A 17,192-nucleotide genomic window follows, 5' to 3' on the forward strand; every position below is an offset into this window, starting at 1 on the left:
TTAGCCGGAAGCACGCAGCTGTTAGCCTTTTACGTCAGCCGGAAGCGGTCTCGAAGGGTGAGGTTGTGCTGCTGATGGTGGGTTATGTTATTGTTTTGCCCCACGTGCGGGAATGTGCTGATCGTAGAAGAAGGGCAGAAATGTTACCGGTTTGCCTGCAATACCTGCCCTTATGTGCACAACGTGACTCGAAAGGTAGGTGTTGGGCTGCCGCTGGCCGTGCGATACGCAGAGCAGCAGTTAATTGCTGGAGCTCTATTGATCACTGCAGTGATGCAATGGGTGGGTCCCTTCTGCTGCAGGTTGTAAAAAACTTCTAGTTCAAAGCATTGATACAGTGTTAAAATACTTCATTGAAAGAGCTACAGCTTTGCCAAATGTTTGGGTTTTTTACCTTTTAAATGGAAAAGCGGACCTTTGCGGGAAGGAAGCAAGCAAAAAGTTTTAAAATGTGTCCTCCATTCAGGTAATATAGCCATGCAGATGAGACCTACAGAATAAACAATTGATATACTAAAACGAAATTCAACAGTTTTACGCCTAAACGTCAAACTCTAATACTCATAGTCGTGTTTATTTATATGATTACTGTATTTAATCTGCAGAGTCCCATGTTTTAGTTTTAATATAAAGGCAATATATAGGTAAGATTATGATACATTACAGGAGGACCTTGCGAGACTGGAAGATTGGGCATCCAAAGGGCAGATGAAATTTAATGTGGACAAGTGCAAGGTGTTGCATATAGGGAAAAATAACCCTTGCTGTAGTTACAGGATGTTAGGTTCCATATTAGGAGCTACCACTCAGGAAAAAGATCTAGGCATCATAGTGGATAACACATTGAAGTCATCGGTTCAGTGTGCTGCAGCAGTCAAAAAAGCAAACAGAATGTTAGGAATTATTATGGCGGGATTGGTTACTAAATCAGAAAATGTCATAATGCCTCTGTATCGCTCCATGGTGAGTCCGCACCTTGAGTACTGTGTACAATTCTGGTAGCCACATCTCAAAAAAGATATAGTTGCAATAGAGAAGGTACAGAGAAGGGCAACCAAAATGATAAAGGGGATGGAACAGCTCCCCTATGAGGAAAGGCTGAAGAGGTTAGGGCTATTCAGCTTGGAGAAGAGACAGCTGAGGGGGAATATGATAGAGGTCTTTAAAATCATGAGAGGTCTTGCATGAGTAGATGTGAATCAGTTATTTACACTTTTGAATAATAGAAGGATTAGGGGGCATTCCATGAAGTTAGCAAGTAGCACATTTAAGACTAATCGGAGAAAATTCTTTTTCACTCAACGCACAATACAGCTCTGGAATTTGTTGACCAAGGATGTGGTTAGTGCAGTTAGGATAGCTGGGTTCAAAAAAGGTTTGGATAAGTTCTTGGAGGAGAAGTCCATTAACAGCTATTAATCAAGTTTATTTAGGGAATAGCCACTGCTATTAATTGCATCAGTAATATGGGATCTACTAAGTGTTTGGGTAATTGCCAGGTTCTTGTGGCCTGGTTTAACCTCTGTTGGAAACAGGATGCTGGGCTTGATGGACCCTTGGCCTGACCCAGCATGGCAATTTCTTATGTTCTTAAGATTAGTTTGAATGTATCCTTTCGAATTGTATCTTTTTCTTATTCCAACTAGGTAACCAGCAGAAAATATCCCAAACTCAAGGAGGTTGATGATGTATTGGGAGGAGCTGCAGCCTGGGAAAATGTGGACTCTACAGCAGGTTAGCTGTCAAAGCCCGCACTGTAGTTGTAGCATGGCATGTTCTTAATTGAGTTCTTTAGTGCAGCACTAGGAGTGATACTGGTCCTGGAGAAAACTGGCTTCTTACCTTTAGACTGGACCAACAAAAAGATTATCTTCCAAAACCACAAGTTCTTCAGCTGTTAGAGGACAAGAACCAACTTAAACATTTTTTTTTATTGGTCTTGTCAAAAGGTGTCACAACCTAAAATGACTGCAGTGTAAATTAGCATTTCTTTGCTCTTACAAGATCATTTTGATTTTTGAAGGGAAAGGAGAGGCATATTGTACATTGCATTAGCATCAGTACATGTATGTACGATTGGAACGTCATGCAAAAGTTTGTAAGATAGTAAAACTTGTTTATTGATTATTATAATGACTTTGAAAAACACTTCACATGGTTAACAGTGTTGAAATGTCCTCTAAGAATGGATAGTCCTAAAATATGGCACAGAGTTCCCATTCAGAGGAGAAAATACTACCGCATTAAGTTATTTCTGCTACAAGTTGGTGGTGTACATGCAGCATAACCGCTCTGCTTCCTCTCATCTTCTATACGGCACCCATTATAGTAAATTTGTACTCTGGGAGCCACTGTCTGATGAGACCCAAATGGGAGTTAAGAGTAGCCCAGAGTGCAGCCCCCTGTGATGGAGAAAACTATTTCACCTCTGTTTTTCAACTTTGAAGGCTGCATCTTGCTGGATTTGAAAACATTTTAACATGAACAATGTTCAAGCCAAGTATGTTGGCATGCTGATTTAGTAGAGTACTAATTTAATTTATGGTTTCTCTTATTTGTTACAGAAAAATGTCCCAAATGTGAGCATCCACGTGCATTCTTCATGCAGCTTCAGACGCGCTCTGCTGATGAACCCATGACCACGTTCTACAAGTGCTGTAATGTGTATTGCGGCCACAGGTGGAGAGACTAACCGTAAACCCATCAAAGAGCCCCAATTCTCCAAGCATTTCTGCATAGACTCAGAGCAGAAAACATCTTTTGTAAATCAACCTAAAAGGATCTCCTGTAAGGAATTATTCTCCAAAGTGTTTCAGAAGGAAGAAATGTGTTGCAGCAGAATTTCTTTGGTAAATTATGAAGAGAGTGCTTTTCTTGATTTTGTGTAAATAGTTTTGCATGGAACAAGGCTAAAATAAATGTCTTTGTTTTTCTGTATATTTGTCTTGGATGGCATGTAAATACATCCCAGTAAAAAACTTTTAATAAGCAATTCCATGGTGATTTGTCATTGTATCAAGGGGTGTTACTGAAAAATGATACTTTGGGTTTGATTGGTGTAGGTCTTCTCCATAGACATAAAATAGGAGTTGGGCCTTTTGTGAATTCAATGCAAAAACTCACGTTAGCATCCTAGGGAAAGTGAGTCACTATGGTCCCAGCAGAGGACCATGTAAAATAGTAGCAGTTCTTAATGGCTCTGTCTGTCTGCTTGCTCTCTCACATAAATACAGTCATTGTATCACACCAGGGGATGATTAGCAAATCAAATTGCATGATTATGTGACACGCTTCTGAAGGCCTGGAAGAATCAAGAGATCCAAGTCACTTGGTGCCTAAAATTCAGAAAAGTGGAAAAAATAAATAAAAGCCAAACTAAATAAGCAACAGCAAAAAAGCAAGAAAATAAGAAACATTTTTTGTGGCATTTTGACTGGTGCCCAAGTTTTTTCTAAATATATTTCCACCCCTGCTACCTGTGCAAATTGACTGTTTACTGCAGGCCATGCTGCATTTCTAAAATTAAAAATAAAATCCATAAAGTATGTACTAATGTAAAAATGGTACTTGCTTTGTAGTACGCAAATGTGGCCAATTGGAGTAATAAAGAAGCTCAAAGGCGGTCGTATGTTTGGATATATAAAAAAGGTAGCACGAGCAGTAAGTGGGAGGTCATATTACCTCTGTCCAGGGGTCTGGTGATTACTCCTTCCCTGTACGTACTAGGATCAGTCCAGACCGTGGGTTATGTCCCCCGTCCAGCAGATGGAGTCAGAGCAAACTTCCGAGGGTGCTGACATATAAGCAGGTGCACCCTCTAGGGATCCTCAGTATCTCTCTGACTCCAGCAGATGCGAGTGGGGGAACCTTTGCTTCCCCAGTTGGTGGCTTCTGCCCCACTATTTCTATCTTTTTCTTTTCAGGACAGGATCAAGCAGGCCTGGGTTCTAAATTATTAAATAGAGTTTAAAAAAAAAAAAAAAAAAAAAAATTTTCTCTTCTCAGGGAGTCTCTCTGAGCCCCTGCCCGGGTCTCGCAGCCCTGGTTAGCTTGCCAGCGGGACTGCTTTCTCATTTGTCTGTCTTCTGTTCTTCTGTTGTTTCCTCCTCTCTCCGGCGGTAAGTTTTTGTGTTGCTGTTAGTTTTTTCTTCACAGCTTCGCCGTCGGACGGCTCAGGGGCACGCTGGTGGAGCCAGTCTCTCCCCTGTTCGGAGCGCCGCGATTCGAACCCCTCCCCCTCGGCCCTGCGAAGTTTCATTCCCCGGGGCCGCGGCAGCAGGGAAGTCCCATTCCCCTGCTGCTCCTGAGGGGAGGGTTCTCGGAGTTGAGCCTGGGCGGACGAGCCCGCTCCTCCCGCGGCGCGGTTTCCCCGGATCCGGCCCCAGGGGCAGTCCCTGAAGGGGTTCTCCCTCCCGACCGGACGCCATGCAGCGCTTTCAGGGGGCTCCGGGCGCCGACCCGGGGCAGGGCGGATCGCGGGATGTCTCCTCCGGCGTCGCTCTCCCCGGGGGGGAGTCCGGGCCGTCTTCCCCGCCTTTTTCGCCGTCAGGCTCGGAGCGCCGCGGCTTGAAGGGAAGGGCCCCGCCCCCTCCTTTGGCGGGAGCGGCGGCCATCTTGGAGCTAGAGAGCGCTGCTGACTCGGAAGCTGAGGAGTCACAGCATGGATTTTCGCCGCGCTTGAGGCCGATTCGAGCCCCATCCTCTCCCCCCATCGCTTCGGGCCCCTCCACGGACCTTGCCCTCGCCGTCCCCCCACCGGCAGGGGGGTTTACGGCGGATTTTGTTCTTCTAATGCACCAGGCGTACCGCCAGAGTCTGCAGCCGGTGGGGGGGTCGCCCGGCGGTGGCCAAGCGAACCCCACGCCCGCGAAGATGCCCCGGCTGGTGGGGGTGGGGGGGGCCAATCCAGCGCCCTCGGGGGCCGGCCAGAAGACGCTCCTGGCTCTTCCACCCAGCGGAGCGACCCCACCGCAGGACCCTGGAAGTGACCCGGCTTCGACGGCTGATGAGGATTCGGTCCTGGCAGCGCACCTGGAGTGTGACGACCCACGGGTGCTCCGGATCTTCCGAAAGGAGGAGCTGTCTGACCTCATCCCACACGTCCTCCAGGAATTGGATCTCGACCCGCCCGTCGAACCGCCTGGGCTTCCGGCTCCCTCCGTAGCCTCAGCAAGCTCCAAAGGGGACCCTGTCCTGGCGGGCCTACGTCCCCGGGCGCGAACGTTCCCGATTCATGAGTCTTTCCTACACCTTTTGGTACGGGAATGGGACACGCCGGAGGCGTCGCTCAGAGTGGGCAGAGCCATGGACAAGCTCTACCCTCTTCCCGGAGACTTCTTGGACCTGCTTAAAGTACCCAAGGTCGACTCGGCAGTCTCTGCCGTCACCAAGAGGACCACGATTCCCGTTACAGGGGGAACGGCCCTCCGCGATGTCCAAGACAGGAAGTTGGAAGTCTGCCTCAAGAAGATCTTCGAGGTCTCTGCGCTGGGGGTCCGCGCAGCTATTTGTGGTTCACTCACCCAGCGTGCGGGGCTACGGTGGGTGCAGCAGCTCCTTACTTCACAGCAATTGCCACCTGAGGAAGCGGCGCAAGCGGACAGGCTGGAAGCCGTCATTGCCTACGGGGCCGATGCTCTCCACGACTTGCTGCGGGTCCTGGCGAGGACCATGGTTTCGGCGGTTTCCGCCAGGCGACTGCTGTGGCTTCGGAATTGGGCGGCGGACGCCTCGTCCAAGTCCAGCCTAGGTTCTCTACCCTTTAAGGGTAGGTTCCTTTTCGGCGAGGATCTTGACCAGATCATTAAATCCCTGGGGGAAAACTCCGTACATAGGTTACCCGAGGACCGCCAGAGGTCATATCGTCCGTCCAATTCCTTCTCCAGGAATCGGTCCCGCTCTCAACGGCGATTTCGGAGCTCCAAGCCCCAGGGTCCGAGAAACCCCTCGAACAGGTCTCAGTCTTGGACCCGGTCCTTTCGTGGCCGCAGACCACCAAGGGATTCCTCGGCGCAGGGAGCTTCCGGCAAGCCCAACCAATGATGTCAGGCCGGCCCACTCCCCCCTCCCGAAGATCGGTGGACGACTAGCCTGGTTTTACGAGGAGTGGGCCAACATCACCACGGATCAATGGGTCCTGGATATTCTAAGGCACGGTTACGCGTTGGATTTGCGGCATCGCCCCAAAGACAGATTCGTCTTCTCGCCCTGCGGGTCAAGTCACAAACGTCTAGGAGTACAAAGCACGCTGGACCGGCTCCTAGCCCTGGGGGCCATCTCACCCGTCCCCTCCGGAGAGGTGGGCTCGGGTCATTATTCCATCTACTTCGTGGTGCCCAAGAAGGATGGATCCTTCCGTCCCATTTTAGATCTCAAGGAAATCAACAAGGTCCTCTGGATACCCCGGTTTCGCATGGAAACCCTCCGCTCGGTCATAGCGGCCGTTCATCCGGGGGAGTTCCTAGCTTCCCTGGATCTGACGGAAGCCTACTTACACATTCCGATATATCCGGCCCATCACAGGCTCCTCCGCTTCAAGATACTGGGACAGCACTTCCAGTTCCAGGCCCTCCCCTTCGGGTTGGCAACGGCACCCAGGACGTTCACCAAGATCATGGTGGTGGTGGCGGCTGCGCTCCGACGGGAGGGCATTCTAGTACATCCTTACCTGGACGATTGGCTCATCCGAGCGAAGTCCCTTTCGCAGGGGCGACAGGCGGTCGACCGGGTGGTCGAATTTCTGCAGTCTCTCGGCTGGGTAGTCAACTTCGGCAAGAGCAGTCTCCTTCCGTCTCGGCAGCTGGACTTTCTCGGAGCACGCTTCGACACAGCTCAAGGCAAAGTCTTCTTGCGGCCGGACAAGGCCCAGTCGCTGAGGGAGCAAATCCTCCATTTTGCCGCTCTCCAGGTCCCAATAGCGAGGGATTACCTGCAGATCCTGGGTTCGATGGCCTTCGCAATCAACCTGGTACCTTGGGCCTTTGCACACCTGAGGCCCCTACAGATGGCGCTACTCTCGCGGTGGAAACCGGTCTCGCAGGACTATCAGGCGATACTACCTCTTCCGCCGGCTGCCAGACTCAGCCTTCGTTGGTGGCTAGATCCCAGGAACCTGGCGCAGGGCTGTCCCCTGGAGTCGCCGGATTGGATTGTGGTCACAACCGATGCCAGTTTGACCGGCTGGGGGGCAGTGTGTCTCAGAAGCTCAGCTCAGGGGCAGTGGACACAGGAACAGGCGTCCTGGTCGATCAACCGCCTGGAGACCAGAGCAGTCCGATTGGCGCTCATCCAATTCCTGCCTCTCATCCGGCAGCGTGCGGTCCGGATTCTCTCGGACAATGCGACCACGGTAGCCTACATCAACCGACAGGGAGGCACCAAGAGCCCGGGGGTGGCCCTCGAAGCGGCCCGCCTCATGGCCTGGGCAGAGCGGTTCCTCGACCGCCTGGCGGCCTCCCACATCGCAGGCGTGGACAATATTCAGGCGGACTACCTGAGTCGGCAGACTTTGGACCCGGGGGAATGGGTTCTCTCCGACGAGGCAATGTCGCTCATCACGCGGCGCTGGGGAACTCCTGCCATGGACCTCATGGCAACGTCGGGCAACGCAAAGGCTCCGCGGTTCTACAGTCGGAGGAGAGATCACGGGGCGGAAGGAGTGGACGCCCTGGTGCTACCCTGGCCACCTCATGTTCGGCTGTACGTCTTCCCGCCGTGGCCCCTGGTGGGCAAGGTGGTGCGAAGGATAGAAGATCATCCAGGGCAGGTCATTCTGGTGGCGCCAGAATGGCCGCGGCGCCCGTGGTTTGCGGACCTACTCAACCTGGTGGTGGACGGACCTCTGCGATTGTCACACCTTCCGCGGCTACTCCATCAGGGTCCGGTATTTTCGGACCAGGCGGAACACTTTTGTCTCGCGGCTTGGCTTTTGAAAGGCAGAGTCTCCTGCGCAAGGGATACGCAGTAGCCGTGGTAGACACTCTTCTCAAGGCACGTAAGACATCCACTTCAGTCGCCTATGTACGGGTCTGGAAGGTATTTGAGGTCTGGTGTGCTGGACATGGGGCCTCCGCGACGGCGCCTTCGCTCCGTCAGGTCCTGGCCTTCCTCCAGGAGGGCCTGGAGAAGGGTCTCGCCTACAACTCCCTGCGTGTGCAAGTCTCGGCTCTAGCCTCCCTGGCTCGTACCACGGGACATCCAGACCTTTCGTCTCATCCGGACGTCTCGCGCTTCCTCAAGGGAGTCAAGCACCTGCGGCCGCCGGTGCGTCATCCCTATCCCTCCTGGAATCTCAACCTGGTTCTCCGTCTCCTTGGACAGGCTCCCTACGAACCACTACGGCAGGCCTCCCTCAAAGACGTCACACTTAAGACGGTGTTCCTGGTCGCCATTGCCTCGGCGAGACGCATCTCCGAGCTTCAGGCGCTCTCGTGCCGGGAACCGTTTCTCCGCTTCATGGATTCGGGTGTCTCTATACGTACGGTGCCTTCATTCTTACCTAAAGTGGTGTCGTCCTTCCATTTGAACCAGTGGGTGGAATTGCCGGCCTTCCCGTCGGATGCGCCTCAGGCCCTCCGGCGTCTCGACGTGAAGCGCTCTCTGCTGCACTACTTGGAGGTGACCAATGAGTTCCGGGCTTCCGACCATCTCTTTGTGCTTTGGTCCGGTAATAAGAAAGGCCAGCAGGCGTCTAAGACGACTATCGCACGTTGGCTCAAGGAAGCGGTTTCCTCAGCCTACATCGGCGCCGGGAAGGCGCCCCCGGAGGTAGTCCGGGCTCATTCGTTGCGTGCCCTGGCCACGTCCCGGGCTGAGTCTCAACATGTTCCCATTCAGGAAATCTGTCGCGCGGCGACATGGAAGTCGCTGCATACCTTCTCGAAGCATTACCGGTTGCAACTGCCGGTAGGTGATTCGGGTTCCTTTGGGGACAGGGTTCTTCGAGCAGGGTCTTCAGGGACCCACCCGGTTTAGGGAAGCTTTGGTACATCCCACGGTCTGGACTGATCCTAGTACGTACAGGGAAAAGAAAATTATTCCTTACCTGCTAATTTTCGTTCCTGTAGTACATAGGATCAGTCCAGACGCCCACCCGGGTTTCTTAAGTAATGGTCAGACGCCTGCTCGTGTACGTTCTATCTCCTGTCCCTCCAACTCCTACATTCTGAGGTTTTGTTGTTGTTCTTCACAGTTCTCCTTGCAAGTTGCATTGGTTAGATGTTCTGTGGTTACAATTTGATTGGTGCTTGATCCATCCTACTTTTCTGTCTAGTGTTGTTTTCTCTGGGCTTTGATATTCTCGATACTGAGGATCCCTAGAGGGTGCACCTGCTTATATGTCAGCACCCTCGGAAGTTTGCTCTGACTCCATCTGCTGGACGGGGGACATAACCCACGGTCTGGACTGATCCTATGTACTACAGGAACGAAAATTAGCAGGTAAGGAATAATTTTCTTATCTTATTTATTTTTTATTTTTATATACCGACATTCTTGTATAATATACAAATCATACCGGTTTACATTAAAACAGGAGATGCAGGAAAAAAGTTGACAGCGGTGTTCCGTTCTGGACATCTACAAAAAGACATTGAGAACATGGCCATCAAAATGGTGCATGGCTTGTACTGTAAGCCATACACAGAGAGAGTGAAGAAGCTAAAGATTTATTCTTTAGGAAAGAGGAGATATCAAAAAGTAGCATTTTCCATAGAATAAGAAGCTGAAGAGAGGGAAGCTCAAAAGGAATGTCGGAAAATGAGATGATGATTGATGCCTGGAATAGACTTCCACTGGAGGCAGTGGGAACCAATATAGTAACAAAATCTAAGGGACCGTAGTGGTAGAGCAAGGGAGGGAGATGACCAGAGAGTAGAGTTTGTAGCAGCAGACTGGGAAGACCAAATGGTCCTTTATCTGTTGCTGTCTCTTTAGGGGCTAGAACCTCATCCTATAGAGTTATTAGTGCACACTTATCTTACAGAACACTTCTCCATACTGCCCTCATCCCACCGTCTTCGGCAAACGTTCACATGATAGCAGCTTTCTGTATAATAAGATGCCAGAACTTTTGAGCCTCTACTGTTTGGAAGTGGATTGTAGCAGTTTTATTTTGTGCTTATTGTGCTATCAGACACAATTAAGCATATGTTGAGCTAGAGGGTAAGTTATAGCCATACATTGTTACCTATATTTCTTTCATATTTTTGTTCACAATAATTTTTTTTTTATATTTTTTAAATTTATCTTTATTTATATTCTACCTTTCATGACTGGTCAGCCACTTCAAAGCAGATTATATTCAGATACTGTAGGTATTCCCCTATCCCTAGAGGGCTTGCAATCTGAGTACATTTTTAAAGGGGTTACGCACATAAAAGTAGTATATACGCCGGTAAGTAGCATGTACGCCAATGCAAGCTATTTTATAATCATCAAACGTACGCACATTTGCCTGTGCAAAAAAGGGGTATTCTAGGGCCATTCTGGAGTGGGGCCAAGAGGTATGCGCTTAAGTTGTTGGTTTAGAAGAGATCTGCGTGAACATATTAGGCGACTTATTCATGCAATTTTATACCTGCTAATTAACTAGCGCAATTGAAATCAGACTTGTTTGTTGTCTGCTATTTTTGAGTGGGGTGTATGGGGGAGGTATCAGCAAACTGGTGGTTTCAAGCATGTGCACAGATATTTTAATAATACCTACTTCTGCATGTAATATAAGATATGACATACTGAGTCAGACCAAGGATCCATCAAGCCCAGTATCCTGTCTTTAGCAGTGACCAATCCAAGGCACAAGTACTTGGCAAGTATCCAAACATTAAATAAATCCCATGCTACTAATGCTGGCAACAAGCAGTGGCTATTCCCTATTAATAAATAGCAGTTTATAGACTTCTCTAGGAAATTATCCAAACATATTTCAGTCCCAGCTACAATAGTTGCCTTAACCACATCCTCTGGCAATGAATTCCAGAGCTTGATTATACATTGAGTGAAAAATAATTTTCTCTGATTTTTTTTTTTTTTAAATGTGATTTTTTTTTAAATGTGCCTCTTGCTAACTTCATGGCATGCCCCCCTAGTCCTTGTATTATCTGAAAGAGTAAATAACTTTCACGTTTACCCATTCAAGTTCTTTCATGATTTTGTGGACCTCAATCATCTCCCCCCTCAGTCATCTCTTCTCCAAGCTGAACAACCTTAGGGGGTCATTTATCAGGGCTTTATGTGTACAAGCTATATATTTTTTTTGTATGTAAAATATATGCATGCATATTTATAAAATAAAATGTGCACCTTCAATGCACTGCAAATATTCACATGTAACATACATTGGGGAACAGATGTATGCATATTTTTATAAGCTGCACAGACTAGATACACGCAGATCATAAAATACCATAGTATATCTCTGCACGGAGATATTTGAAAATTATCCTTTATTCGCACCTGGGGCAATGGAGAATGAAGTGACTGGCCCAAGCACACAAAGAGCGTCAGCAGGCTTTGAACCCTGCTTTAAACACACATTTTATTCTGTTTAACATTTTAATTTAGATTTATTAAAATGTATTAATTTTAGAATATTGTCTTTTTTCCATTTGTTATAGTTATTTTATTTTAAAATATTTCTTCCTCTATTTGCATTTTACTTTTTCACTAATTTTCATTGTCCAGTTTTTCCCGGTTTCCACTTATGGAGGCAGTTTTCAAACTGTTCACTTAGATTTAAAGTTCTTGCACTTACCTTCCTTCGAAACTTGCTCACATGAACAAAGGATGCACAGACTTTGCACCTGCTTTTTCCGTGTATAAAATTTCTGTGAAAAATTAATGCATGGAGATTTGAAAATACAATTTACAATTCTGCCCAAAACTCACTCCTGGGAATGCCTCCCTCAATCCAGCTAAATGTAAGTGCGCTATAGAACCACTACAACTACTTATCACTTCTATAGTGCTACTAGACATACAAGTATTATTCAAAAGCACATAAAAACAGTCCCTGCTCAGCAGAGCTTACAATGTAATCAAGACAAACCTATGCACAATTTTAGCCTGACTCAAGACAGTTCTCTTACCTTGGGGAAATGGCTCTGAATATTACCCTCAGTCACTTCTATGTTACTTAAACAGCGTGGTTCATATGCAAATGAATTTCCATATAGTTTCTTCAGTATGTTCTTACACTGATAATGCCATCCATTTTCTCCCCTCCCCCTCCCCCCCCTTTTTTTTTTCTTTTAAAGGATACCTGCAAAATCACTAAAGAAAATGTTGTTAGTATCAGGGCCACGTCCGTTTCTTCTTTGCTTTGCCTGCTGGCAAGAATACAATTTCAAAAAGATTTTGCCAGTTCACACACAAGCAGTTTGTTTATAATCTTGCTACCTCTTTTACGGTGATGCTGATTTATATTTGTCCTTTCCCATTCAGCAGTTACTAAGGTTTAGTCATTCACTCTCCTTGGAGCACACTGGCACATCAAATGTACTTAGACAGTACATTACATACATGTATGCGCCGAGGCTCTGTTCATGGTTAGTAACTTGGCTCCTTTTCACAATTGTTTAATGGATTTTACAATACTGGTTCCTCCTTTTGCTTCAGTTCATTCTGTGTTAGTTCCATATACTTTGTATAGTCAGAGAAAAGTAGAAATAGGACAAGTTCATTTCTGATGTTTTATCATCGCTGCCCCATCTCTTTTTTTTTTTAACATTTTGTTTATTTTTAGTTCCTCTCTCTTTTTATTAGAATGAAATTCTGTAGTCTGCAACTTCTGCCAATGAAATTTAAAGAGTAAAGGAAATAAACTTGTCTAACCAAGCTTTCCTCTTCACTGAGTCAGGCTAGTCCGTAGGAATGGGTTATGCTCACTGACCAGCAGATGGAGACAGAGATCAACAGGTTTGCTGCCATCACTCCTTATAGGCAACTGTGCTGACTTCAGCCTGCCAGTATTCTCGGTCTCCAGCAGATGAAAGGCATGAATTCCGTGCTGTAGATGGCGGCCTGGTAGGCTGAAAAGGAAAATTACAGGAGGCTCCTGAGGGGAAAGACTAACTCTCCCTCAGTTGAGTGGGATCCTTGGTTAGTTTAAAAAAAAAAAAAAAAAATATATATATATATATATATATATATATATATATATATATATATATACACACACACAAAAGAGCTTAAAATGAATTCTGCTCCTGAGATGAAAGCCCTATGCTCCCTCCCTCAGTTGAGAGAGCCAGCACAAGGGGGACTTCCAGGGGGGCTGATTGGGATACCCTCCTTCCCTTCCTCCTCTTATACCCCTCCTTCTCTCCCTAACTGTGACTCCAGGCTCTTCTCTTCCATTTTTTTATTCTTGTGGTTGCTTTTCCTTTAAGGTATGGGCTATTGGGCAGCAATAAAGTGCAAAACATATGGTGTAAAAAGAGGGTTTTCAGTGACCTGGGCAATCTGAGGGGCTAGGATTTCTTAGTCCTCTTGGTGGCTGGAGAGCGGAGGGAAAGCCTGGGTGAGTAACAAGCAGAGCTCATGCCTTTGATGGGACCACAGGGATCTACTTCACATTGCCCAATTTGAAGGGAGGTCATTCGCTAGCTAAGTTATACTCCTTGGATCCTCTACATTATGACATTTTTCATTTTTCCCAGAGTGGATGTGTTGGTCTGCTTGGTAACCAAGAGAACCATTATTCCCCCCCTTTGAGCAAGGTGCAGGCCTTAAGGATTTTCAGGACAGAAAGATAGTCTGTCCTTAAACAGACCTTTCAAATTGTTAGTAAGGCACTTCAAATAGGAGCTTGTAGCGGTATTGCAGTAAGATCCAGTATGCACTTGGCACAGCAGGTGCAGGATGACAGTAAAAGATAACCCTCAGTTGGAAGCTGTAGCTGTATACTTGGCCGATGCCTGCTTTGAATTAGTTCATTCTTCTGCTAGAGGAATTGCTTCTATTAGGCAGTCAGATGGCTTCTCTGGCTGAGAAATTAATCAGTGGACTTTATCCCTAAGATTAACCTGACCAAGCTTCCTTTTAAGAGCTACCTTTTATTTGGCAATAAGCTACTGGATGGCCCGCACCATTTTTAAAGATGGCGCCGGCCATCCAGTGCTCCTACCATGTGACAGGGGCCGGCCAATGGCACGGTTACCCTGTCACATGGTAAGGGCAAAGGGCCATCGGCGCCATTTTTATTAGTGGCAGCCAACGGCCCGAGAGCGGGAGATCGCTCCCGGGGCCCACTGGACCACCAGGTAATTTTAAAACATTTTGGGGGGGGGGGGGGGTCGGGGGGGGGGGGGGGGCTAAGGGAGCGGTTTTAAAGGGTCGGGGTGGGTTTTTTGTTTATCGGATCAGGCGCAGCCGATAAAAAAAAAAAAAAACCCGATCGGGCCGGACGAAAAAAAAATGCACGATTTTAATTGGAACCGGAACCAAACCGATTCCGGTTCCAATTCACATCTCTAATCTTTGATATGATTGTGGCCAGATGGGGATTACCAATGATCAATCTTATTGTGACTTTCAAGAATGCATAGGTACAAAATTTCTTCAATCGGAAGACTGAGAGGTCATCAAGAATTGATTCTCTGGTACAAGTGTGGCCAACAGACGCACTCCTGTTTGTCTTTCCTCCATGGCCCATGATAGGAAGAGTCCTTAAGAGAATCTTGCGATATACATTGTATGCATATCTCATCTGTTTGCTTCATGGAAGGCCCATGCAATTCCTGTCCAAACAGGAGATGGTTTTGTAAGGTCCAGTAGTTCACGAGGATCTGGTTCAATTTTTTCGTACAATGTGGCCCTTGGGCAAAATTAGTTAAGAAGGGATATTCTCAAGCTGTGATAGCAACTTTTCTAAAAGATAGAATGCTCTCCATATATTTGGCCTATGTACGAATCTGGCCTTGAAAAACAGTGTTCTCCTGGTAAAGTGTCAGTGCCTATGATTCTCGATCTCTTGCAGGAAGGACTTTCCTTGAAAGTACAGACTGCAGCTATTTCTTGCTGTGGGGATCATATTTTGGGTAGATCTTTGTTGTCACATCCAGATGTGACTTGTATTTTTGAGGTGTGTTAAGCATATTAGACCTCCACTAAGGTCTCCTGTTCCATCTCGGGATCTGAATTTGGTGGTGTCCTTTTTGGAAGGGTCGCAGTTTGAACCTCTCAAAGGAATTTCTTTGAAACTTGCTTACTTGAAAGTTGTTTTTCTAATTGCTTTCTCTTCTGTTCAGAGGATTTCGGACTTGCAGGTGCTTTCTTTCTTTTTGTGGTCATGAAGGATATGACCGGGATATGTATGGTCCCTTACTTCCTGCTGAAGGTGGTCTCTGCCTTTCATTTGAATCAGTCGGTTTGTTTGATGCATTCAACAGAAGTATTGAGGGGGGCAGAGTATCACCTGCTTCGTGTTTTGGATATGAAGAGTTCTTTTAAGATACCTCAAGGTCCCTAATGCCTTCAGAAGATTTGCTCAAGTTTTCATTCTATATAGCAGAGTGCAAAAAGGTGAGGCTGCAACTAAAATCACAATAGCTCATTGAATTAAGGAAATCATTACAGCAGTCTATGTGCTTTCTGGTATTTCTTTACTGAAACAGGTGAGGGCTCATTCCACAAGAGCTCAGGCCTCTTCTTGGCCTAAACTGAGGTTGATGTCGCTGTTGGATAATGGCAAGGTGGCAGCTTGGTTAGTCTTGCATTCCTTTTCTAAGCATTATCACTTAGATGTTGCTGTCAAGGAGAAGGCTTTGTTCACTTCAAAGGTGCTGAAAGCAGACTTGGCAGCTCCCTGCCCTATTCGGGCGTAGCTTGGGTACATCCCATTCATCTGGACTGGTCTGACTGGATGAATAGGAAGGAGAAATTACTTCTTACTTGATAAGTCTCCTTCAGTCTAGTCAGACCAGTCCAGGTTCTTCCCTGTGCTGCCAAGCTGATGTGTCTATGCATTTTCAAACTAATATGGTCAAGAGGAACAATGAGTTTGCTTCCACCTAGAGCAGGTGAGTATTTCTCGTCTGTTTATCAACCTGTTTTCTTTCTGCTTCCTTGTTCTTTTGGAAGTCCATTGATTACCAAAAAAACCCCAACACAACTGAAGGTATTGTTGATTAGTTTGCATTCAGGTTGTCCACTTAGCTTGTTACAGATAATCCTGACAGGATGAAGTCAGTGCGGTTGCCTATAAGGAGTGACATTAGTGAACCTGTTGATCTGCCTCCATCTGCAGGTCGGTGAGCATAACACATTTATCCGGACTGGTCTGACTGGACTCAAGGAAAGAAAATTATCAGGTAAGATCTAATTTCATTCATTTTACAAATTGATTAATTGTATACTGAAAGCTAAGGGAGGTGGATTCTACTTTTGTATCTTCGTTTTCCTGTATATATTTTTTTTATTTTTGTATCCTCTTTACCTATTATGTAATCATTGCTTCTATTGTGCCTGTCTAGCAATTATATGAATCCTAGCCCTGCTTAATCTCACTGATATACTGCATGTTATGTCAAAATGAGCTGTGGTGTTATCTGTAATACGCTTTGAAGTCTTTAGCTGAAAAGGCAAGTCATAAATAAACAAAGATGATCTATCTAATTCACGGCCTCATTTACTAAGCATTTTTCCCATAGACACAGACTGGGAGAAACGCCTTAGTAAATCAGGCTCTTTATATTATATTTATTATAATTGGCATTATCTATCAGTGAAATGAAATATTTTTAATTAAATAAATAAATAGGCATACTCAAGCTGGAACAAATTAGGTACAAGGACCATGGTCTTCACTTCAAGGTGGGGAGTTTAAAAATGGCACATTAACTGTATGGTAGACATCGGTGCAGTAGCAGCCAGCGGACTGCTGCACCACAACTGTTCCTGATTTTTATTCAAACACACCAAAATTAACAAAAATAACTCCAAAACTTGTGACAAATTCCTTGGTACTATTAATGAACGAGTTCTGGATGCTAGACCTCATGGCCCTTAAACAGGGGAGGGTAACCAAATTATGCAAATTAACCTGGGTCTTAGACCAAATGTATGCAACTATATGTCATGCATATTAATTGGATTCATCCTTGAAAGCCCAGATCTAGATAGGAACCGAGGCATTAATGCAACAATTACCAGTAAGCAATGTCTCATTTTCTCCCTTAGGTACATATATAAAT

The 17,192-nt window shown here is 46.4% G+C and overlaps 1 protein-coding gene across 1 annotated transcript; it reads left to right on the forward strand.

The window, feature by feature from the left end:
- The first annotated feature begins 14 nt into the window (after positions 1-14).
- On the forward strand, positions 15-2,992 carry POLR3K (RNA polymerase III subunit K). Its single transcript, XM_029576913.1, has 3 exons — positions 15-195; positions 1,647-1,734; positions 2,565-2,992. The coding sequence occupies exons 1-3, from the start codon at positions 85-87 to the stop codon at positions 2,690-2,692; spliced, it is 327 nt and encodes a 108-aa protein (XP_029432773.1). The 5' UTR covers positions 15-84; the 3' UTR covers positions 2,693-2,992.
- The last annotated feature ends 14,200 nt before the right edge of the window (positions 2,993-17,192 follow it).

Source organism: Rhinatrema bivittatum, chromosome 14, assembly GCF_901001135.1.
Source record: "Rhinatrema bivittatum chromosome 14, aRhiBiv1.1, whole genome shotgun sequence".
In the NCBI taxonomy this organism is placed as follows: Eukaryota; Metazoa; Chordata; class Amphibia; order Gymnophiona; family Rhinatrematidae; genus Rhinatrema; species Rhinatrema bivittatum.

Coding starts and splice junctions, on each gene's coding strand:
- POLR3K (XM_029576913.1), top strand. CDS start 85: ATGTTATTGTTTTGCCCCACGTGCGGGAATGTGCTGATCGTAGAAGAA. Junction 196..1,646: donor TGCACAACGTGACTCGAAAG/GTAGGTGTTGGG, acceptor TATTCCAACTAG/GTAACCAGCAGAAAATATCC. Junction 1,735..2,564: donor AAATGTGGACTCTACAGCAG/GTTAGCTGTCAA, acceptor TATTTGTTACAG/AAAAATGTCCCAAATGTGAG.